Source organism: Theropithecus gelada, chromosome 20 (genome assembly GCF_003255815.1).
Source record: "Theropithecus gelada isolate Dixy chromosome 20, Tgel_1.0, whole genome shotgun sequence".
Taxonomy (NCBI): domain Eukaryota; kingdom Metazoa; phylum Chordata; class Mammalia; order Primates; family Cercopithecidae; genus Theropithecus; species Theropithecus gelada.
In genome coordinates this window covers 54,163,294-54,185,810 of record NC_037688.1, presented here as the reverse complement: position 1 = coordinate 54,185,810, position 22,517 = coordinate 54,163,294, and the positions used below count along the sequence as shown (strand labels likewise).

Below are 22,517 nucleotides of genomic sequence, written 5' to 3'. Positions count from 1 at the left end.
GGTGGGTCTCTCCCTTACATTCACAGAACCACTCCTTTGGCCACACACACCCTTGACAGTATCCTAACCTCTCTACTATCATGGCACCTGCCTGACAACACCTGAGCTTGGATCAACTCAACAGTCAGTCTCTCCTTTCCAAGCTGTGGGCCTGCTGAGGTCTTTCCTTCACAGACATCCCATCTGATGGTGACCCATCTCTCCTACACCTTCAACCTCTCCGTCCTCCCCATCTACATTGCAACTTGTTTTTCTTTCCCATCTCAGAAACAGCAACACATCTCCCTTCACTAAGAGGTCCTTCACCAGCCTCCCCTCCCCGCATTATCCCATCTACTCCTCCACAGTCAAGTTTTTGGAAAGATTCTACACTCCCAGTCTCTACTTCCTCACTTCTTCCTCGCTGCCCAGGCCATAAACTAGCTGCTGCCTCCAGCACTGCCCTGACACCTAGTGGCTGGTGTCACCAAGACGCTAGACCCAGTGGTTATTGATTTATTAATTTACTTATTTTGAGACGGAGTCTCACTTTGTCACCCAGGCTGGAGTGCAGAGGTGCCATCTCGGCTCACTGCAACCTCCGCCTCCAGGGTTCAAGTTTTTCTCCTGCCTCAGCCTCTTGAGTAGTTTGGACTACAGGTGCCCGCCACCACGCCCAGCTAATGTTTGTATTTTTAGTAGAGACGGGGTTTCACCATGTTGGCCAGGCTCATCTCAAACTCCTGACCTCAAGTGATCCACCCACCTCGGTCTCCCAAAATGCTAGGATTACAGACGTGAGCCACCGTGCCCGGCCAATGGTTGTTTTTCAGGTCTTCTCTTGCTTGACTTCCCAGAGGGATCCCTTACTGTTGCACACACCTTCCTGGGAACTCTCTCTTCCTCTGGCCTCTGTGATATTTCCCTCTCCTGCTGGCTCCTCCCTCTCCAGATGCTCTTTCTCACATCTACTCTCTTCTAGAGAGTGTGGTAGACAGAATAATGGTCTCCAAAGATGTCCCTGCATGAATCCCTGGAACTTGTGAGTATGACAGGTTAAATGGCAAAAAGGAAATTAAGGTTGCAGATGGAATTAAGCTGACCAATCTCCTGATTTGATTTATTTAATTTCTTTTGTTTTTGAGGTGGAGTTTCACTCTTGTTGCCCAACTGGAGTGCAATGGCATGATCTCTGCTCACTGCAACCTCCACCTCCCAAGTTCAAGCGATTCGCCTGCCTTAACCTCTCGAGTAGCTGGGATTACAGGCACCCGCCACCACACCTGGCTAATTTTTTTAAGTTTTAGTAGAGACGGGGTTTCGCTATATTGGCCAGGCTGGTCTCGAACTCCTGACCTCAGGTGATCCGCCCACCTCAGCCTCCCAAAGTGCTGGGATTACAGGCATGAGTCACCGTGCCCGGCCTATTTATTTATTTATTTATTTATTTTTGAAATGGAGTTTTGCTCTTGTTGCCCAGGCTAAAATGCAATGGTGTTATCTCGGCTCACCGCAACCTCCACCTCCCGGGTTAAAGTGATTCTCCTGCCTTAGCCTCCTGAGTAGCTGGGATTATAGGCATGCACCACCATGCCCAGCTAATTTTTTGTATTTTTAGTAGAGATGGGGTTTCTCCATATTGGTCAGGCTGGTCTCAAACTCCTGACCTCAGGTGATCCACCCGCCTGGGTCTCCCAAAGTGCTGGGATTATAGGCGTGAGGCACCGCACCAGGCTCTATTGATTTATTTTTATTTTTATTTTTGAGATGGAGTCTTGCTCTGTTGTCTAGGCTGGAGTGCAGTGGCACAATCTTGACTCACTATAACTTCTGCCCCCCGGGTTCAAGCCATTCTCCTGCCTCAGCCTCCCCAGTAGTTGGGACTACAGGCACATGCAATCATGCCTGGCTAATTTTTGTATTTTTAGTAGAGACAGGGTTTCACTATGTTGGCCAGGCTGGTCTCGAACTCCTGACTTTGTGATCTGCCCACCTCAGCCTCCCAAAGTGCTGGGATTACAAGTGTAAACCACCGTGCCCAGCATATTTTATTTGTTTAAAGACCCTTGACACACAGGCTGAAGTGCAGTGGCACTGTCATAACTCACTGCAACCTCTGCCTCCCAGGTTCAAACGATTCTTGCACCTCAGCCTCCCTAGTAGCTAGGAGTGCAAATATGTCCCACCACACCTGGATAATTTATTTTTATTTTTGTAGAGACGGGGTCTCACTTTGTTTCCCAGGCTGGTCTAAACTTCTGGTTTCAAGCAACCTTCCTGCCTCAAAGTGCTGGGAGTACAGGCATGAGCCACCACCACACCTGGCCTAATTTGCTGATCTTTATTTATTTATTATTATTTATCTTAATTTTTATTTTGAGACAGAGTCTTGCTCTGTCAGCCTCCCAAGTAGCTGGGATTATAGGTGCCCACCACCATGCCCAACTAATTATTGTAATTTTTTTTTTTTTTAAGTAGAGACGGGGTTTTACCATGTTGGCCAGGCTGGTCTTGAACTCCTGACCTCAAGTGATCCGCCTACCTCAGCCTCTCAAAGTGTGGTGATTACGGCTGTGAGCCACCGTGCCTGGTCCAATTTTTGTATTTTCAGTAGAGATGGGGTTTTGCCATGTTGGCCAGGCTGGTCTCAAACTCATGACTTCAGGTGATCCACCTGCCTCCGCCTCTCAAAGTGCTGGGATTACAGGCATGAGCCACCGCGCCTGGCCCACAAGGGTCCTTAAAAAACGAAGGAGGATGGCAGAAGAGAGTCAGAGGGAGATGTGAGTAAAGAAAAAAGGCACAGAGAGCTGCAATGTTGCTGGTTTGAAGATAGAGGAAGGGGGTTGTGAGCTAATAAATACGGGTGGCCTCTAAGGGCAAGAAAGGATAAAGAACTGGATTCTCACCCTAGAGTCACCAGTAAGGAACTATCAACATCTTGATTGCAGCCCAGTGAGACTCTGTCAGACTTCTAAGCTACAGAACTATAAGATAAATTTTTGTTGTTTTAAGTCATTGAATGTGTAGTAACTTGTTACAGCATCAATTAGAGATGAATACAGAGGACTGGGCATTAGGCCTGTATCTCAGCTTTCTCTGGTTTCCTGGTGTGTTCCTGTTATTTATTGTTGGCTTCCCCCCAGAATGAGTGATCTAAGAGGAAGCAAAATAGAAGCTGCAATCTCCTTATGACTTAGCCTCAGAAGACACGCACTGGGGCCGGGTGCAGTGACTTATGCCTATAATCCCAGCAGTTTGGGTGGCTGAGGCAGGAGGACAACTTGAGCCCAGGAGTTTGAGACACCCTGGACAACACAGTGAGACCCTGACTCTACAAAAAATAAACAAAATTAGCCGGGTGTGGTGGTGTGCACCTGTAGTCCCTTTGGGGAGGTGTGTACCTGTAGTCACTTTGGGAGGCTGAGACAGGACAATAACTTGAGCCCAGGAGTTTTGAGACAGGTCTGGGCAATGTGGCAAGACTCTGTCTTTATAAATATTTTTAAAATTAGGCGGGGCATGGTGGCTCATGCTACCTGTAATCCCAGCACTTTGGGAGGCTGAGGTGGGTGGATTACCTGAGGTCAGGAGTTTAAGACAAGCCTGGCCAACATGGCGAAACCCCATCTCTACTAAAAATACAAAAATTAGCCAGGCATGGTGGCGGGCACCTGTAATCCCAGCTACTCAGGAGGCTGAGGCAGGAGAATCATTTGAACCTGGGAGGCGGAAGTTGTAGTGAGCCAAGATTGCCTTCCTCACTTCAAGAGTTATAAAAGATTTTGGGCCGGGCGCGGTGGCTCAAGCCTGTAATCCCAGCACTTTGGGAGGCTGAGACGGGCGGATCACGAGTTCAGGAGATCGAGACCATCCCGGCTAACACGGTGAAACCCCGTCTCTACTAAAATACAAAAAAAATTAGCCGGGCGAAGTGGCGGGCGCCTGTACTCCCAGCTACTCGGGAGGCTGAGGCAGGAGAATGGCGTGAACCCGGGAGGCGGGGCTTGCAGTGAGCTGAGATCGGGCCACTGCACTCCAGCCTGGGCAACAGAGCCAGACTCCGTCTCAAAAAAAAAGATTTTGACCATATTTTCTTTCCTTTATTTCTTTATTTTTTGAGACGGGATCACGGAGTCTCACTCTGTCGCCCAGGCTGGAGTGCAGTGGCGCAATCTCGGCTCACTGAAAGCTCCACGCCATTCTGCTGCCTCAGTCTCCCGAGTAGCTGGGACTACAGGCGCCCACCACCACGCCCAGCTGATTTTTTCTATTTTTTAGTAGAGATGGTGTTTCACCGTGTTAGCCAGGATGGTCTTGATCTCCTGACCTTGTGATCCACCCGCCTCAGCCTCCCAAAATGCTGGGATTACAGGCATGAGCCACCGTGCCAGGCCTTTTTTTTTTTTTTTTTTGAGACAGAGTTTCACTTTTGTTGCCCAGACTGGAGTGCAATGGCACGATTTCAGCTCACCGCAACCTCTGCCTCACAGGTTCAAGCGATTCTCCTGCCTCAGCCTCCCTGGTAGCTGGGATTATAGGCATGTGCCACCACACCTGGCTAATTTTGTATTTTTAGTAGAGACAGGGTTTCTCCATGTTGGTCAGGCTGGTCTTGAACTCCCGACCTCAGGTGATCCGCCTGCCTTGGCCTCCCAAAGTGCTGGGATTACAGGTGTGAGCCACTACACCCCGACCGACCATATTTTCTTCTAGCATTTTATTTATTTATTTATTTATTTATTTGAGATAGTCCTGCTCTGTCGCCCAGGCTGGAATGCAGTGGCGCAATCTTGGCTCACTGCACTCTCCGCCTCCCGGATTTAAGCTATTCTCCTGCCTTAGCCTCCTGAGTAGCTGTGATTACAGGAGCCAGCCACTATGCCCCGCTGATTTTTGCATTTTCAGTAGAGATGGGGTTTCACCATATTGGCCAGGCTGGTCTCGAACTCCTGATCTCATGATCCACCCTCCTTGGCCTATAATCTCAGTGCTGGGATTACAGGCATGAGCCACGGTACCTGGCTCTTTTTTTTCTCTCTCTTTTTTTCCTGTTAGAGACAAGGTGTTGTTATGTTGCCTCTAACTCCTGGGCTCAAGCAATTCTCCCACCTTGGCTTCTCAAAGTGCTGCTGGGATTACAGGAGTGAGCCACTGCCCCCAGCCTCTGACAGTTTTTGTGCACTAGGAATTTGGGAAGACAATTTTACCTGGCTATTTCTGGCTCATACAATTGCAGGCAGATGGTGGCTAAAGCTGGAACAATGAGCAGCTAAAGCAACTGAAAGACAACCTAGCATCTCCCTCTCTCTGAGTAGTCTCCGGGCCTATCTATGTCATCTGCATGGGCTAGCTTGGGCTTCCTCACAGCATGGCAGCCTCAAGGCTTTGATAGTCAGCTTCCAAAATGGTCCTCAATGATTCCTGCTTCCTGGTATTGATACCATGTGCAGTCTCTTCTCACATTGAAAGGGGCTGAACTGGCCCATTGGGATAATGCAGAAATGACAATGTGTGACTTCAGAGGCTAAATCATGAAGATATTGTGGCTTCCATTTTTCTCCTTTGTAGATCACTCATTCTAGACAAAGCCAGCTACCATGATATGAAGGCACTCAAGTAACCCTAGGGAGAGGTCTCCTTAGTGAGGAACTGAGGCCCTATAAGGAACATGGGTGTGCTGCAGTCAAGTGGGCATAGGCCAAAGTAAACATCCAGAGTGACTCAGTGAGTTTAGAGTGCAGGCATATAGCTCCACTTGTTATTACACCCATGTAGCCATAACATGGGAAGGCTCATCACTTGGCTGTGAGCTACTGTTGTCTGTAAAAGGTGTAATTGCCCTGCTGACACTGTGCACAGGGCTCGGCCCAACATGGCTTGACATGGGACATGGCTTTTGTGCAGGCGCTTGTGTCCAGAGAAAGAGAGAAAGCCAGAGCTGTCCGTCTCAGGGAAGCCAAGACACAGCTCAGCTTGCTGGTGCCAAGAGGGAGAAAGAGTGAAGCTGCAGGGCGTGGTGGCTCATGCCTGTAATCCCAGCACTTTGGGAGGCCAAGGCGGGTGGATCATGAGGTCAGGAGTTTGAGACCAGCCCGCTCAACATGGTGAGACCCAATCTCAACTAAAATACAAAAATTAGCCAGCCATGGTGGTGCATGCCTGTAATCCCAGCTACTCAGGAGGCTGAGGCAGGAGAATTGCTAGAACCCAGGAGGCAGAGATTGCAGTGAGCTGAGATCACACCACTGCACTGCAGCCTGGGCTGCAGTCTCCGTCTCAGAAAAAAAAAAAAAGAAAGAAAGTGAAGCTGCTGACCCTGAAGGGAGAGCTGGCCACACAGCTGTGTGTGTGTGGGAGCCAGCCACCAGAGTAAGCAGCTGAGACAGAGCAGACAGTTCGAGAGTAAGATGCTGATGATGAGAGAGTGCTGAATAAAACCATGTCTTATTTACCTGCTGTCTCTTGAGCGTTCTTCTCGCTTTGTGCCTCATGTCCACCTATTCCTCTCGCACCTCAGCTGGGGCTGAACCCCAACCCTGAGAATGACAGGCCTCCTGCCAACAACCAGCATTAACCTGCTGGGCACTCGAGGGAGCTACCTTGGAATCAGATTCTGTAAAGCAGTCACACCTTCAGGTAATGGTAGCATTGGCCAACATTTTTTTTTTTTTTTTGAGACAAAGTCTCGCTCTGTCGCCCAGGCTGGAGTGCAGTGGCACAATCTTGGCTTGCTGCAAGCTCCGCCTCCCGGGTTCAAGTGATTCTCCTGCCTCAGCCTCCCGAGTAGCAGGGACTACAGGCGTGTGCCACCATGCCTGGCTAATATTTTGTATTTTTAGTAGAAATGGGGTTTCACCGTATTAGCCAGGAATAGTCTTGATCTCCTGACCTCGTGATCCACCTGCCTCGGCCTCCCAAAGTGCTGGCATTACAGGCGTGAGCCACCGCACCTGGCATGGCCAACATTTTGACTGCACTTCATGAGAGACCCTGAGCCAGAACCCCCTGGCTAAGCTGCTTCCAGATTCCTGACCCAAGGAAACTGTGTGTGAGAATAAGTTTTATTGTTTTTTTGTTTGTTTGTTTTTTGAGGTCTCACTTTGTTGCCCAGGCTGGAGCACAGTGCCACGATCTCGGCTCACCGCAAGCTCCACCTCCCGGGGTCATGCCATTCTCCTGCTTCAGCCTCCTGAGTAGCTGGGACTACAGGCACCTGCCATCACGCCCAGCTAAGTTTTTTGTATTTTCAGTAGAGACGGGGTTTCACCGTGTTAGCCAGGATAGTCTCGATCTCCTGACCTCATGATCTGCCCACCTTGGCCTCCCAAAATGCTGGGATTACAAGTGTGAGCCACCCCGCCTGGTCAGTGTTTACTGTTTTAAGATATTGGTGGAGCACAGTGGCTCACACCTATAATCCCAGCACTTTGGAAGGCCGAGGTGGGAGGATCACTTGAGCTCAGGAGTCCAAGTTCAAGAACAGCCTGGGCAACATAGTGAGACCTTGTCTCTATTTAAAAAAAATTTTTTTTAAAGATGTTATGTTTGAGCAGAGTATGGTGGCTCATGCCTGTAATCCCAGCACTTTGAGAGGCTGAGGTGGGTGGATCACCTGAGGTCAGGAGATGGAGACTAGCCTGGCCAACATAGTGAAACCCCGTCTCTACTAAAAATACAAAAAATTAGCTGGGCATGGTGGTGGGCACCTGTAATTCCAGCTACTAGGGAGGCTGAGGCAGGAGAATCGCTTGAACCCAGGAGGCAGAAGTTGCAGTGAGCCGAGATCGTGCCATTGCACTCCAGCATGGTGCTATGTTTTGGGGGTATTTGTTACACAGCAATAAATAATTCACACAGGGCACCAGCCTGGCCAACATGGAGAAACCCTTCTCTACTGAAAACTATCCAGGTGTGGTGGTGCATGCCTGTAATCCCAGCTACTTGGGAGGCTGAAGCAGGAGAACCCTTGAACCCGGGAGGCAGAAGTTGCAGTGAGCCGAGATCGTGCCATTGCACTCCAGCATGGTGCTATGTTTTGGGGGTATTTGTTACACAGCAATAAATAATTCATACAGGGCACCAGCCTGGCCAACATGGAGAAACCCTTCTCTACTGAAAACTATCCAGGTGTGGTGGTGCATGCCTGTAATCCCAGCTACTTGGGAGGCTGAAGCAGGAGAATCCCTTGAACCCGGGACGTGGAGGCTGCAGTGAGCCAAGATCGCGCCACTGCACTCCAGCCTGGGTCACAGCACAAGACTCTGTCTCAATTTAAAAATAAAATAATACCCGGCCGGGCACGGTGGCTCAAGCCTGTAATCCCAGCACTTTGGGAGGCCGAGACGGGCAGATCATGAGGTCAGAAGATCGAGACCATCCTGGCTAACATGGTGAAACCCCGTCTCTACTAAAAAATACAAAAAAACTAGCCGGGCGAGGTGGTGGGCCCCTGTAGTCCCAGCTACTCGGGAGGCTGAGGCAGGAGAATGGCGTAAACCCGGGAGGCGGAGCTTGTAGTGAGCTGAGATCGCGCCACTGCACTCCAGCCTGGAGGACAGAGCGAGACTCTGTCTCAAATAAAATAAAATAAAACAAAATAAAATAAAATAATAATATAGGGCAGTCAGACTGCCCACCTGGCAGCTCAGGACCCTAGCACATGTGCTTCAGAAAGCCAGGTGGAAGTTACGTATTTTTTAATCTAAACTGAGAAATCTCATAGCATCCCTTCCACTGTAATCACAAGCTTTCCCAGTTCCAGAGGGAGGGAACATAGACTCCCTCACCTCTTGATACAAGAAGTGACAAAATTATATGGTAAGAAGTTGGCCAGGCCCTGCTTGGCTCCGTTGCTCATGCCTGTAATCCTAGCACTTTGGGAAGAGTAGGCGGATACATCCCCTGAGGTCAGGACTCTGAGGACAGCCTGGCCAACATGGTGAAACCCTATCTCTACAAAAATTAGTCGGGCATGGTGGTATGCACCTATAATTCCAGCTACTTGGGAGGCTGAGGCACCAGAATTGCTTGAAGCTGGGAGGCAGAGGTTGCAGTGAACCGAGATTGTGTCACTACACTCCAGCCTGGGTTACAGTGCAAGACTCTGTCTCAAAAAAAAAAAAAAAGGAAATGCCGAGCGCGGTGGCTCACGCCTGTAATCCCAGCACTTTGGGAGGCCAAAGTGGGCGGATCACGAGGTCAGGAGATTGAGACCATCCTGGCTAACACGGTGAAACCCCATCTCTACTAAAAATAGAAAAAATTAGCTGGGTGTGGTGGTGGGCACCTGTAGTCCCAGCTACTTGGGAGGCTGAGGCAGGGGAATGGCGTGAACCCCGGAGGCTGAGCTTGCAGTGAGCCCAGATCGCGCCACTGCACTTCAGCCTGGGCAACACAGCGAGACTCTGTCTCCAAAAAAAAAAAAAAAAAGAAGTTAGTTGTGGCTCATGCCTGTAATCCCAACACTTTGGGAAGCTGAGATGGGAGTATCGCTTGAGGCCAGAAACTCCATCGATACCAGCCTAAGCAACATAAGGAGATCTCATCCCTACAAAAATTTTTTTTAAAAATCAGCTGGGTTTGGTGGCAGGCACCTGTGGTCACAGCCACTCGGGAGGCTGAGGTAGGAGGATCGCTTGAGTCAGGGATGTTTTGGCTGCCGTAAGCCATGAACATGCCATTGCATTCTAGCCTGGGTAACAGAGTGAGACACTGTTTCAGAAAAAAATAAAATAAAATAAAATAAAATAAAATAAAATAATGTTGTAGGCCAGGCGTGGGGCTCATGCCTGTAATTCTAGTGCTTTGGGAGACTGAGGCAGGAGGATTGCTTGAGAACAGGAGTTCGAGGCTGTAGTGAGCTGTGATCGCACCACTGCACTCCAGCCTTGGCGACATGCGCGATATCTTGTCTCGATAAATAAATACATACAGTTCTCTTTTACATCGAGTATATGTATATTTTTAAAAACACATCGAAAGCGCTTAGAAAGCTGCCTGACCTGTGTACAGTATTCTGAAAAGGGGGTCGCGGGGTGCATGACCAACCTCCGCCGCCGGGGACAGCAGCGACTCCGGGCCGAGCAGTGGCCGAGCGCGCCGGGTCAAATGGGGTGAAGCCTGTGCCAGACGCCTCCGCCTCGGTGGCAGCCGCAGCCTCCTCCGCCTGCGGCTCCTGTCCACGCCGCGGCCACGTGAGCGCCGGATTCTGGCGCACAGAGCACTGCCAGTCCTTTGCTGCTTTGCGCAGCCCGTCCTCCCCGCCAGGGGCACCCTTACCACTCCCTTCTCCCACGGGCTCCAGCCGTGCCTGCCTCGGGGCTGCCGCCTCCTGGCTATACTCCAGGACGTTGGGAAATAACGGGTGGGAACGGTGTGGGTGGGGGGCAAAGAGGAAACCCAGAGACACAGGACGCCCCTTTCCTGTGGTCGGCACCCAGTTGCTTAGGCAGGCCAGCCACGGTGAGGAGTCTTCCCTCCAAGTTTATATTATTATTTTTTTTTTATTTTTTCACCTCCAAGTTTATTATTATTATTATTATTATTTTGAGACAGAGTCTTGCTCTGTTGCCCAGGCTGGAGTGCAGTGGCGCCGTCTCGGCTCACTGCAAGCTCCGCCTCCCGGGTTCACGCCATTCTCCTGCCTCAGCCTCCCGAGTAGCTGGGACTACAGGCGCCCGCCACCACCCCCGGCTAATTTTTTCTATTTTTTAGTAGAGTCGGGATTTCACCGTGTAGCCAGGATGGTCTTGATCTCCTGACCTCGTGATCCACCCGCCTCGGCCTCCCAAAGTGCTGGGATCACAGGCGTGAGCCACCGCGCCCAGCCTATTTATTTATTTTTGAGACAGAGTCTGGCTCTGTCGCCCAGGCTGGAGTGCAGTGGCGGGATCTTGGCTCACTGCAACCTCCGCCTCCCGGGTTCAAGCAATTCTTCTGCCTCAGCCTCCAGAGTAGCAGGGATTACAGGCGCGTGCTACTGCATCTGGCTAATTTTTGTAGTTTTAGTAAAGACAGGGTTTCACCATGTTGGCCAGGCTGGTCTCGAACTCCTGACCTCAGGTGATCCGCCCACCTCAGCCTCTCAAAGTGCTAGGATTACAAGCGTGAGCCACCGCACCTGTCCGACCTCCAAGTTTAAAGACAGCCTCCAGGCCCAGTGGCTCACTCCTGTAACCCCAACAACTCAGGAGGCTGAGGCCAGGAATTTGAGACCAGCCTGGGCAACATAGTGAGACCCCAGCTCTAACAAAAATAGGCCAGGCACGGTGGGTTACATCTGTAATCCCAGCACTTTGGAAGGCTGTGGCAAAACGATTGCTTGAGGGGGTAAAAAATCACCCCGGGGTAGCGTGCACACTTACAGTCTCAGCTACTTGGGAGGCTGAGGTGGGAGGATCACTTAAGTTGGAGGCTGCAGTGAGCTAGGATGGAGCCACTGTATTCCAGCTTGAGCAACAGAGCAAGACCCCATCTCCAAATAAATAAATTTTAAAAAGACAGCCTCCAAAGATGTCACTTGCTTCACTTAGCACTTTTAATTGAACATGTTTAGGAAATATATAGCCATGGTAAAGAAAATTCCAATTAGTACAGATACACACTACACACCTATGCACGTGCACACACTGAAACGTGTCCCTTCCAGCACCTCCTCCCTGGATAATTTTTTTTTTTTTTTTTTTTGCGACGGAGTTTCGCTCTTGTTGCCCAGGCTGGAGAGCAGTGGTGAGATATCGGCTCACTGCAACCTCCACCTCCCGGGTTTGAGCGATTCTCCTGTCTCAGCCTCCCGAGTAGCTGGGATTACAGGCACCGCCCCCACCCCCAACAACATCCGACTGATTTTTGTATCTTTAGTAGAGACGGGGTTTCGCCATGTTGGCCAGGCTGGTCTCGAACTCCTGAGATCCGCCGACCTTGTCTTCCCAAAGTGCTGGGATTATAGGCGTGAGCCACTGCACCCAACCTAAAGTAATTGCCTTCTTTCTGGTTTCTCTGCCTTTCTTCTCACCAAATGCCCCACTCTAAATCACTGCAGACGGGGGGCTCTGTTTAAGGAGGAGAACCCACCAGTTAAAACCCTTCAGTGGTTCCTAATTACCCTAGGACAAATGCAGACTTGTCCTTTGCTCTCTGCCGCCGCCCTTCTCCTTCCCAGATCCCATATGGCTCCAGCCATATCCTCAGACCATCTGGGCTGTTGTCTATCCTGCCATACACCCTTCCCACCCGGCTCCCTTGCAAGTCCTACTCAGGCTGCACCTACACAGCTGTCTCAGTTCCTATCTGAGGCTCCCGCAGCCTCCTCTGAAAGTCCTCATCACAGCCAATGATAACTGAAACTGTTTTCTTGTGCAGGGCACGGAAAGATCTATTCAACTCACTGCCCAATCTCCTCTCCTGGTGCAGAAAAGACACCCAGTCAGCGACTTGCATTCTCTGCAGACATGAGTGAATAATAATAATGCCTAACCTTTATATAGTGCTAATTCCACGCCTGGCACTGTTTTAGGCAGTCATATAAATTCATGTAATCCACACAACCTCAAGACTGATGATACCTCTTCATCTTACCAAGCACTGAGCAGTTAAATAACTTGCTCCAGATATTAAGGAGCTGGGGTTTGAACCAGCCAGCCTGGTTTCCCATAAATGAACCAAGAACTGGAACGAGGACAAGACCTCCGAGAAGGAGTCAGGTAGGACGTGATTTGTGCGCTTTACATCTAAGATCTTCCAGCTCCCAGGGAGCCCGTTTCATGGAGCGGAAGATAGAGGCCGGGAGGGACAAGGAGAGCCTCGGAAGCCGTGTGGAGTAAGCGGTGCTGTTTGGGGTCCGGGAGCAGGGGCGTGGCCTGGATGCGCGGGCGCCCGGGGCTGCACGTCCTCAGACCAAACTACAACTCCCAGGACGCACTAGGCGCTGCCGCCCACGCGACGTCACGGCGGCGGAGGCGCAGGCGGCTGGGCTCCCGGCGGGTGGACTGTTCGAGCCCTTCCGCTGGGACCCGGGCCCTGGCTCCGGCCCCGCGGTAAGTGGGGCGACTCCGGCTTACCGAGTCCGCGGAGGCCCCGCGGCGTACGTCCGCAGCCTCCATCACAGCACGGGCGCGCAGACGGGGTGGCATCTACCATATGGGGGGCATCCGGGCCGAACCAAGTGACCGGTGTGGGGGACCCCGCTGGGGACTCCGGGCCGCACCCTCCCTAGCTGGCCCCAGGGGCCCAGCGCTGGTGTCGCATGTCCGCTGGCCGCGCTCAGGGCCCGCGTTTGAAGGCGCTGGGCAGGCAGGGGCAGCCCCGCCCTCTGAGGAGGGTGCCCAGGACCCCGGGGCGCCGCGGCGAGGTTTTCGGGCTGGAAGGGTCTGAGGGGCTCCTCCCCCGATAGCCCTCCCACCGCCAGTAGAGCCTCGGGTTGGGGAATAGAAGCCCCGCGAGGCTAGGTCCTTTGGGCGCAGCCTGTGTGCGTCTGGGGAGGCGGTGGGAGGGGTGGGGAGAGGTCGCCCGGGTCTGGGTAGACTGATGTACAGGTGGAGATACGGTGCAGGCTGTGTGGATTCAGATCCTTACAACTTCCTCTTCCCTGCCCCGGTAGATGGGAGCGCCCTCCGAGGGCTGAGCCTGTCAGCATCCTCGATGCACCCTGGTCCCTGAAGTCGGAGAAGAGCCCCTACCCACCCACACCCCCTTGCGCCATTTCGGGTCACCTGGGTCCTCAGCCCTAGCGGCCACCAGATCTGAAAGGAGCAGGACGATGATCCTGGCGTCGGTACTGGGGAGCGGCCCCCGGGGCGGGCCTCCGCTCCGGCCCCTCCTGGGGCCCACACTCGCGCTCCGGACCCGCTCGACGTCAGCCACCGACACACACCACGTGGAGATGGCTCGGGAGCGCTCCAAGACCGTAACCTCCTTTTACAACCAGTCTGCCATCGACGCGGCAGCGGAGAAGGTGCGCAAGGGGGCGGCGAGCCCGGGGTCCGGGATGTGGCTGCGAGGGAGAGTGTTGGGGGTTCTCTGCTCAAGGCCCGTCTCCCTCCCTAGCCCTCAGTCCGCCTCACGCCCACCATGATGCTCTACTCCGGCCGCTCTCAGGACGGCAGCCACCTTCTGGTAAGATTTATGCCCTCTATTTTCCTCGTGGATCCTGGAGCTCTCCGGGACACTCAGGCTCCAGCCCCGCCTTCCTTTCTCTTTTTCTCCTAGAAAAGTGCTCGTTACCTGCAACAAGAACTTCCAGTGAGGATTGCTCACCGCATCAAGGGCTTCCGCTGCCTTCCTTTCATCATTGGCTGCAACCCCACCATACTGCACGTGGTAAGGTAGAGAGGACCTTCAGTCAGCGGGCCACCCTGCCCAGGGGGCAAGTGGGGAGTCTGGGGCCCAGCGTGGCAGACGATTGCTTGCCTAAAGGTGTCAGGGCCACAAAGGATTCAACCCCAGGCCCTCAGAAGCCAAAGGTGTGTATTCATGGAGCCTGGAAGGGTGGCAGTAGGGGTTTGATCACATGGTCGACCAGTTGGGTGGTGAGCCCCATGGGTAGGTGGGGGTGGCTGTTCTCTGCTCAGTGCCCATGCGGCTCTGTGAATTCCCACACCTCTTCCTTGCAGCACGAGCTATACATCCGTGCCTTCCAGAAACTGACAGACTTCCCTCCGGTGAGTGCTGGGCCAGAGCAGGGTGAGGGGCTGAGAGGCTGGGCTTGGACCACCCTTCCTCATGACTCTGTGACCTGCAGATTAAGGACCAGGCTGACGACACCCAGTACTGCCAGCTGGTGCGACAGCTGCTGGATGACCACAAGGATGTGGTGACCCTCTTGGCAGAGGGCCTGCGTGAGAGCCGGAAGCACATAGAGGTTGGGGCACTGAAGGAGGGGTTGGGCCTGCTGGGGGCTGGGAAGGGCACGGGATTCTGAGACCTCACTCTTTACAGGATGAAATGCTCGTACGCTACTTCTTGGACAAGACGCTGACTTCGAGGCTTGGAATCCGCATGTTGGCCACGCATCACCTGGCGCTGCATGAGGACAAGGTAGGGCTCTGGGACCTGGGACCCACCTGGGAACGTTAAGTGAGACAGAGGAGACTGGGCTGGGGATCCGTGTCAAGGGCCTGGGGATTGAGGCTGTGGAGCTGGTGCTTTGGGGCAGTTCCGAAGTTGCCAGCATCTGGGGGTGGGGCTAGGGGTGTGGGTAGTCCTGACCTCCTTTCTCCGGCCAGCCTGACTTTGTCGGCATCATCTGTACTCGTCTCTCACCAAAGAAGATTATTGAGAAGTGGGTGGACTTTGCCAGGTGAGGCAAGAATGGCTCAGGGGGTGGTCAGACGTCTGGGGCAGGGAATGATTGGGTCTGAGCCCTTGCCCGGGGCATGGTCTGTGGGGAGCAGGGTTTCTCAATGATGGCACTATTGACATTTCCAGCCAGATAATTCTTTGTCATAGGGGCTGCCCTATGCATGTTAGGAAGTTCAGCAGCATCCCTGGCGCCAGTAGTATTGCCTAGTTGTGACAAACAAAAATGTCTCTGTACATTGCCATATATTACTTAGGGGGGCAGAATTGTCTCCAGTTGCAAACCACTGGTGGAGGGGCCCCTGACTGAACCCTCGCTCCTGTCCACAGACGCCTGTGTGAGCACAAGTATGGCAATGCGCCCCGTGTCCGCATCAATGGCCACGTGGCCGCCCGGTTTCCCTTCATCCCTATGCCACTAGACTACATCCTGCCGGAGCTGCTCAAGAACGCCATGAGGTGGGGTGGCTGGATGTGCTGGGTGGGAGGCAGACGGGAACCGGGGTGCTTCTACTTACTGGTCTTTCCCCTCTGCATAGAGCCACAATGGAGAGTCACCTAGACACTCCCTACAATGTCCCAGATGTGGTCATCACCATCGCCAACAATGATGTCGATCTGATCATCAGGTTTGCCCTGAGTGGGAGTTCGGCTGAGGTGGATGGGATGGGGGTCCAGGCACTGTTTCTGACTTGATCTAGGACCTTGAGCCCCTTCCTGCCCCATTCTGGGACTTGGTCCTTGACCAGATAAACTATTCTCTGGATCATGAGATGGCCATGAGCTGCTTATTAATGGATCTGGGGCCAGTTGCAGGCCTAGGTATCCTGCCTCTGTCAGCAGCTGAGGAGCTTGAAATTGAGAAGCAGTTAGGAGTTGGTCTAGGATGCTGGGCCGAGGATAAATGTCACATCCTGTGAGAAGGTATAAGCAGTCAGTGGCCCTGGCAGAGGTGAGGATGATACAAACAAGGCCCAAGGATCTAGGTGGTCCACATTCCAGCTCTGGGTGGAAGGGACAGGAAGGCAAACTTTGCACTGTCTGCATGCTGGGTGGTGAGTCCCCTGTCAAAGCTGAGCCAAGCCCATTATTGTTGCCATCTTGCTAGGATCTCAGACCGTGGTGGAGGAATTGCTCACAAAGATCTGGACCGGGTCATGGACTACCACTTCACTACCGCTGAGGCCAGCACACAGGACCCCCGGATCAGCCCCCTCTTTGGCCACCTGGACATGCACAGTGGCGCCCAGTCAGGACCCATGCACGGGTGAGACCCTGCCAGGCCAGGATGGAGGGGTGGGGGACCCCAGGAGACTCAAGCCTCTGAAGCCTCCTGTCCTGTCCCCCTGCCCACCACCAGCTTTGGCTTCGGGTTGCCCACGTCACGGGCCTACGCGGAGTACCTCGGTGGGTCTCTGCAGCTGCAGTCCCTGCAGGGCATTGGCACGGACGTCTACCTGCGGCTCCGCCACATCGATGGCCGGGAGGAAAGCTTCCGGATCTGACCCCACAGCCTTTGGCCTGCTCACCTGACCAGCCTGGGCCGAATTCCCTGCAGGACCTCCTGGGTCAGGCAGGGTGGCCTCCTGCTCCACACGCTGCTGCATCTTGGGTCTCAGGGTCCCAGACAGATGGACTTACATGGAGCTGGGCACTGCCCCGCCTCAATAGGGTCCATTGTCTCCTCGCCTCCAGACCTTGGAGAGGGGAAGTGGGCACCCTGAGGCCTCCAGCACCAGCTCCGTCATTCTCGTTCCTGGGGAACCCCCACTCTGACCTGTCGTTTGTTATTAAAGTTCACATTTTGAATGCCCTCTCGGGCCCTGTGTGTGGGGAGGGCAGGTGAGCTTTTGTTTCTGTCCCCATTCAGGTTCACTGAGCCCTTGGGTTGAACTGGTTTGTGTCCCAGTCTCTTATCTGCCCTGAGAGCCTGGTGGGCCAGGAGTAGAATGGGTCCCAAGTCTGTTGCATGTTTGATTTGGTGGGAGTGGGATGACCGCAGCACCTTATACAAAGAGCTTTCATCTCGTTGAACAAATGTTTCTGGGTCCCAGATAATATCGAAGGCCCAGATTGACCCAGCCTCAGTTCTGACTCTTCCTTTCCTGGCAGTTACAGTTTCTAGAGGTGAAGGTCACCAGACTGGGCAACCTCCTGAGCCAACTGATTCCCGAGCCTGAGTAAGGTTAAAAATACTGTGTCTGCTGCTGCCAAGGAAAAGAACATACAAGGTTGTGCCCTGGCAGGCCCCAGCAGGGACTGGGTGCCCCACTGCAAGGAAAGGTGGGGCCCTGATAGGGAGGAGCAAGGATTTGGACAAAGATACCAGGTAGGCTCAAGGTTAGACTTGAATCAGAACTCCGGATGACGTCTTAGGTGGCAACACCCTACCCACCTTGCCAGGGAAGAAGAAAGGCCTAAGGGTGGCCTGGTGGGGCTGGGAGGAGAACTGGAAAGTTCTCTTACTTTCACATCTGAGCTTCCACAGCACACTTCCTAAGGCTGACTCTAGGCCTGTACCATCTCCTACCCTTCAGGGGGATGGAGGGTAAGTTGTATCTGGAAGTCAAATGGAGGGGGCTAGGAAACCACAGTGACTTGCTAGACTGAAAAATCCTGCCAGCTGCAGGGCAGGACGGTGAGGCTGGAGAAGCAGGCAGCCGTCAGAGGCCAGGGCCCTGAAACATGGGATTTATCTTGAGGCAGTAGGGACCCATGGGTATTTATTTAGAAATGGGGTCTTGCTCTGTTGCACAGGCTGGAATATGGTGGCTGCAGAGTTCACTGCAGCCTTGAACTCCTGGGCTCAAGAGATTCTCCTACCTCAGCCTTCTGAGTAGCTGGGACCATCATGCCAGGCTAAATTTTAAAATTTTTTGTAGAAACAGGGTTTCTACAAAACCCTATGTTGCCCTGGGCTGGACTTGAACTCTTGGGCTCAAATGATCCTTCCACCCCAGCCTCCCAAAGTGGTGGGATTACAGGCATGAGCCACTGTACCTGGCCCATGGGTGAGTTTTGAGCTGGGAAGGGATGGTTCTGGTTGGAGTCCCTGAGAGGATTCGTGGCCACGTGATTTGTTAAGAAAGTGCTCCCAAAACAGAGCAGGGGAAGCAGGAAGGAGAAGGGGAAGAAGCCAAGCAAGGACGTGACCTCAGGCAAAAGCCCAGAAGCAGTCAATTATGCCTCACGGTAGAAGGTGAGAGAGCTAAACCTCAGAGTCACTGATTAATTTCTCCACTTGGCAGTCACTGGTTAAAGTCTGTCGGTAAAGCAAGCAGCTCTGTTAAGGATGGAGTTTTAAGAAGAGTCTCAGGTGCTGGTGTGGGCCTTTGAAAGCACATCAAAGGTAATCTGGGCCACACAGAAACAGAAACAGCAAGAACTCCCAGAGGATCTGGGTGGAGCGCCTACATGGTTTTTTTAAATTTGTTTTGGTTTTTGAGACAGAGTCTCAATTTGTCGCCCAGGCTGGAGTGCAGTGGCACGATCGCTCACTGCAACCTCCGCCCCACGCCCCCCAACCCTGGGTTCAAGCAATTCTCCTGCCTCAGACTCCCGAGTAGGTGGGATTTACAGGCACATACCACCACACCCAGCTAATTTTTGTATTTTTCGTAGAGATGGGGTTTCGCCATGTTGGTCAGGCTGGTCTTGAACTCCTGACCTCAGGTGATCTGCCTGCCTCGGCCTCCCAAAGTGCTGGGATTACAGCTGTGAGCCACCATGCCCAGCCGTTTTTGTTTTTGTTTTTGAGACCGAGTCTTGCTCTGTCGCCCAGGCTGGAGTGCAGTGGCCAGATCTCAGCTCACTGCAAGCTCCGCCTCCCAGGTTTATGCCATTCTCCTGCCTCAGCCTCCCAAGTAGCTGGGACTACAGGCGCCCGCCACCTCGTGCGGCTAGTTTTTTGTATTTTTTAGTAGAGACAGGATTTCACCGTGTTAGCCAGGATGGTCTCAAATCTCCTGACCCGGTGATCCACACGTCTCGGCCTCCCAAAGTGCTGGGATTACAGGCTTGAGCCACCGCGCCCGGCCGCCGTTTTTTTTTGTTTGTTTGGTTTTTTTTTTGACACAGTCTCACTCTGTTGCCTATTCTGGGGTGCAGTGGCAAGATCTCAGCTCACTGCAACATCCGCCTCCTGGGTTCAGGCAATTTTTCTGCCTCAGCTGCCCGAGTAGCTGAGATTACAGGAGCCTGCCATCACGCCCAGCTAATTTTTGCATTTTTAGTAGAGATGGGGTTTCACCATGTTAGCCAGGCTAGTGTCAAACCCCTGACCTCAAGAGATCTGCCGGCCTCAGCCTCCCAAAGTGCTGGTATGATCCACCGTGCCTGGCCCAGCCTTACTGTTCTCGGAGAAACAGATTTGCAAACATGCAACAAGATTCTTCTAACAAGAATCATTGGTGGCCAGTGGATTGGAGGGAGAAAAGTACGGAGGGTGATGCAGTAACCCGGATCAGGGATTTCTAAGGCCTAGGCTAATCCTTAACTAGAAAGGACAGTATCAGTAACTGACGATACCAGGTAAAGTAAAAAGTGAGGCGCCAGAACCCTGGATAGGTGGAATAACAACCTTGAAGACAGGGTGGTTGTAGTGGGATAAGGCATTCGAATTTCAATTCTTTTCTTGCTTGATTTTTTTTTAGAAGCTGGGATTACAAACACCTGCCACCACACCTGGCTAATTTTTGTATTTTTAGTAGAGATGGGGTTTTACCATGTTGGCCAGGCTGGTCTCGAACTCCTGACTTCAGGTGATCCGTCCGCCTTGGCCTCTCAAAGTGCTGGGACATATGTGAGCCACCACGCTTGGCCGCTTCACTTTTATTTCTTATTTCTTATGCTGCCAGGCACCTGGCATTCACTGCCCCTTTCAGTTCTCCAGTGGCAAGTTAACAGCCCCTCCTACTGCCATTCTAACACAGATATTTCTTTTCTTTTCTTTTTTGAGGTAGTCTCACTGTCGCTCAGATTGGAGTGCAATGGCATGATCTCAGCTCACTGCAACCTCTGCCTCCCGGGTTCAAGTTAATTCTCCTGCCTCAGCCTCCTGAGTAGCTGAGATTACAGGCGTGCGCCACCATGCCCGGCTAATTTTTCTATTTTTTGTAGAGATGGGGCTTCATCGTATTGGCCAGGCTGGTCTCGAAATCCCAACCTCGTGATCCACCCACCTCAGCCTCCCAAAGTGCTAGGATTACAGGCATGAGCCACCATGCCTGTCAGATGTTTCTTGATTTGTAACATCTGAGAGACCCATCCTCAGGCCCTAAGCATTCCACTCCTCTCATAATTGTTTCCAAGCCCAATAACCACATTATAAATCAAACGAGATTCAGAGAATGGCCAAAGGGAATGTTTACTGAGTACCTACCCTGTCTGGCACTCTGCAATACACTTGTATATAGATAAGACATATAGTTCAACCATTACATAGTTATATGATTGACAGTTATACATGGGTTAACTGCTGGGGATTGGTTCCAGGACCACCTGTGAATACCGAAATCTGCAGGTGCTCAAGTCCTATAGTTGGCCCTGCCAAACAGCAGATATGAAGTCAGCTCTTCAGATCTGTGGGTTCTGCATCCTTAAAATATTTCCTTTCCTTTTCTTTTCCTCCCTTCCTCCCTCTCTTTCTTTCCTTTTTTTTGGGGGGGAGATGGAGTCTTGCTGTGTCAGCCAGGCTAGAGTGCAGTGGTGCGATCTCAGCTCACTGCAACCTCCACCTCCTGGGTTCAAGCAGTTCTCCTGCCTCAGCCTCCCAAGTAGCTGGGATTACAGGCACACGTCACCACGGCCGGCTGTTTTGTAGTTTTAGTAGAGATTCGGTGTTTCACGATGTAGGCCAAGCTGGTTTTGAACTCCTGACCTCAAGTATCTGCTTGCCTCGGCCTCCCAAAGTGCTGCGATTACAGGCGTGAGCTGCCGCGCCTGGCCTTTTTTTTTTTTTTTCCTGAGGCAGAGTTTCGCTCTTGCTGCCCAGGCTGGAGTGCAATGGCACGATCTTGGCTTACCACAACCTCTGCCTCCCAGGTTCAAGCGATTCTCCTGTCTCAGCCTCCCGAGTAGCTGGGATTACAAGCATGCACCACCACACCTGGATAATTTTGTATTTTTAGTAGAGATGGGGTTTCTCCACATTGGTCAGGCTGGTCTCAAACTCCCGACCTCAGGTGATCTGCCTGCCTCGGCCTCCCAAAGTGGTGGGATTACAGGAGTAAGCCACTGCGCCCAGCCTCCTTCTTTTCTTTCCCCCCTTTTTTTTTGAGACAGGGTCTCACTCTGTCACCCAAGCTGGAGTGCAGTGGAGGGATTATAACTCACTCAGCCTCGACCTCCTGGGTTTAAGCAATCCCTCTGCCTCACCCTCCCGAGTAGGTGGGACTACAGGCATGGGCCCCCAGGCCCAGCTAATTTTTTTTTCCCCCAAATTTTTAGTAGAAAGGAGGTCTCTTATGCTGCCCAGGCTGGTCTTGAAATCCTGGCCAGAAGTGATCCTCCTGCTTGGATTCCAAAAGTGCAAGATTACAGGTGTGAGCCACCATGACTAAACACTGTATTTTCAACCTGCTCTTCGTTGAATCTTCAAAGGTGGGACACGCAGCTATGGAGGGCCGATTATATATGGTTGGACCATACATATATAAATGGCTTAACTTTTACTGACTCTCATAGAATCCTCACACTTGTACACCTTACCCAGTGGAAGGTCAGAACTCAAGATTCATTTTTCACTGCCCAAGGTATTCTCCACTGTATCCACTGCCTTTGGCCAGTTTCCATCCAGGAGACCTGTGGTTTTGGGGCTCGTTCTTTCTCTCTTTTTTTTCTTTTAATTTTTGAGTTGGAGTCTCGCTCTGTCACCTAGGCTGGAGGGCAGTGGCGTGATCTCGGCTCACTGAAAGTTCTGCCTCCCGGGTTCACGCCATTCTCCTGCCTCAGCCTCCCCAGTAGCTGGAATTACAGGCGCCCGCCACCACACCCAGCTAATTGTTTTCTGTTTTTTAGTAGAGACGGGGTTTCACCATGTTAGCCAGGATGGTCTCGATCTCCTGACCTCGTGATCCACCCACCTCAGCCCACCAAAGTGCTGGGATTATAGGCGTGAACCACTGCACTCGGCCTTTTTTTTTTTTTTTTTTGAGATGGAGTCTTGCTCTTGGTCCCCAGGCTGGGGTGCAATGGCGGGATCTCGGCTCACTGCAATCTCTGCCTCCCAGGTTCAAGCGATT

The 22,517-nt window shown here is 52.4% G+C and overlaps 1 protein-coding gene across 2 annotated transcripts; it reads left to right on the top strand.

Moving 5' to 3' along the window:
- The first annotated feature begins 12,831 nt into the window (after nucleotides 1-12,831).
- BCKDK (branched chain ketoacid dehydrogenase kinase) lies at nucleotides 12,832-17,090 on the top strand. 2 transcript variants are annotated; one of them, XM_025370517.1, is made up of 12 exons: nucleotides 12,832-13,016; nucleotides 13,580-13,933; nucleotides 14,026-14,094; nucleotides 14,188-14,298; nucleotides 14,592-14,639; nucleotides 14,720-14,839; nucleotides 14,917-15,015; nucleotides 15,204-15,277; nucleotides 15,607-15,735; nucleotides 15,816-15,905; nucleotides 16,385-16,543; nucleotides 16,637-17,090. In XM_025370517.1, exons 2-12 carry the CDS (start codon nucleotides 13,739-13,741, stop codon nucleotides 16,779-16,781), a joined length of 1,239 nt encoding a protein of 412 aa, XP_025226302.1. In that variant the 5' UTR covers nucleotides 12,832-13,016; nucleotides 13,580-13,738; the 3' UTR covers nucleotides 16,782-17,090. The 2 variants fall into 2 exon arrangements, with proteins under 2 accessions (XP_025226302.1, XP_025226303.1); XM_025370518.1 differs by lacking the exon at nucleotides 15,816-15,905 and having other exon boundaries at nucleotides 16,385-17,090.
- The last annotated feature ends 5,427 nt before the right edge of the window (nucleotides 17,091-22,517 follow it).

Coding starts and splice junctions, on each gene's coding strand:
- BCKDK (XM_025370517.1), top strand. CDS start 13,739: ATGATCCTGGCGTCGGTACTGGGGAGCGGCCCCCGGGGCGGGCCTCCG. Junction 14,095..14,187: donor AGGACGGCAGCCACCTTCTG/GTAAGATTTATG, acceptor TTTTTCTCCTAG/AAAAGTGCTCGTTACCTGCA. Junction 15,278..15,606: donor AAGTGGGTGGACTTTGCCAG/GTGAGGCAAGAA, acceptor TCCTGTCCACAG/ACGCCTGTGTGAGCACAAGT.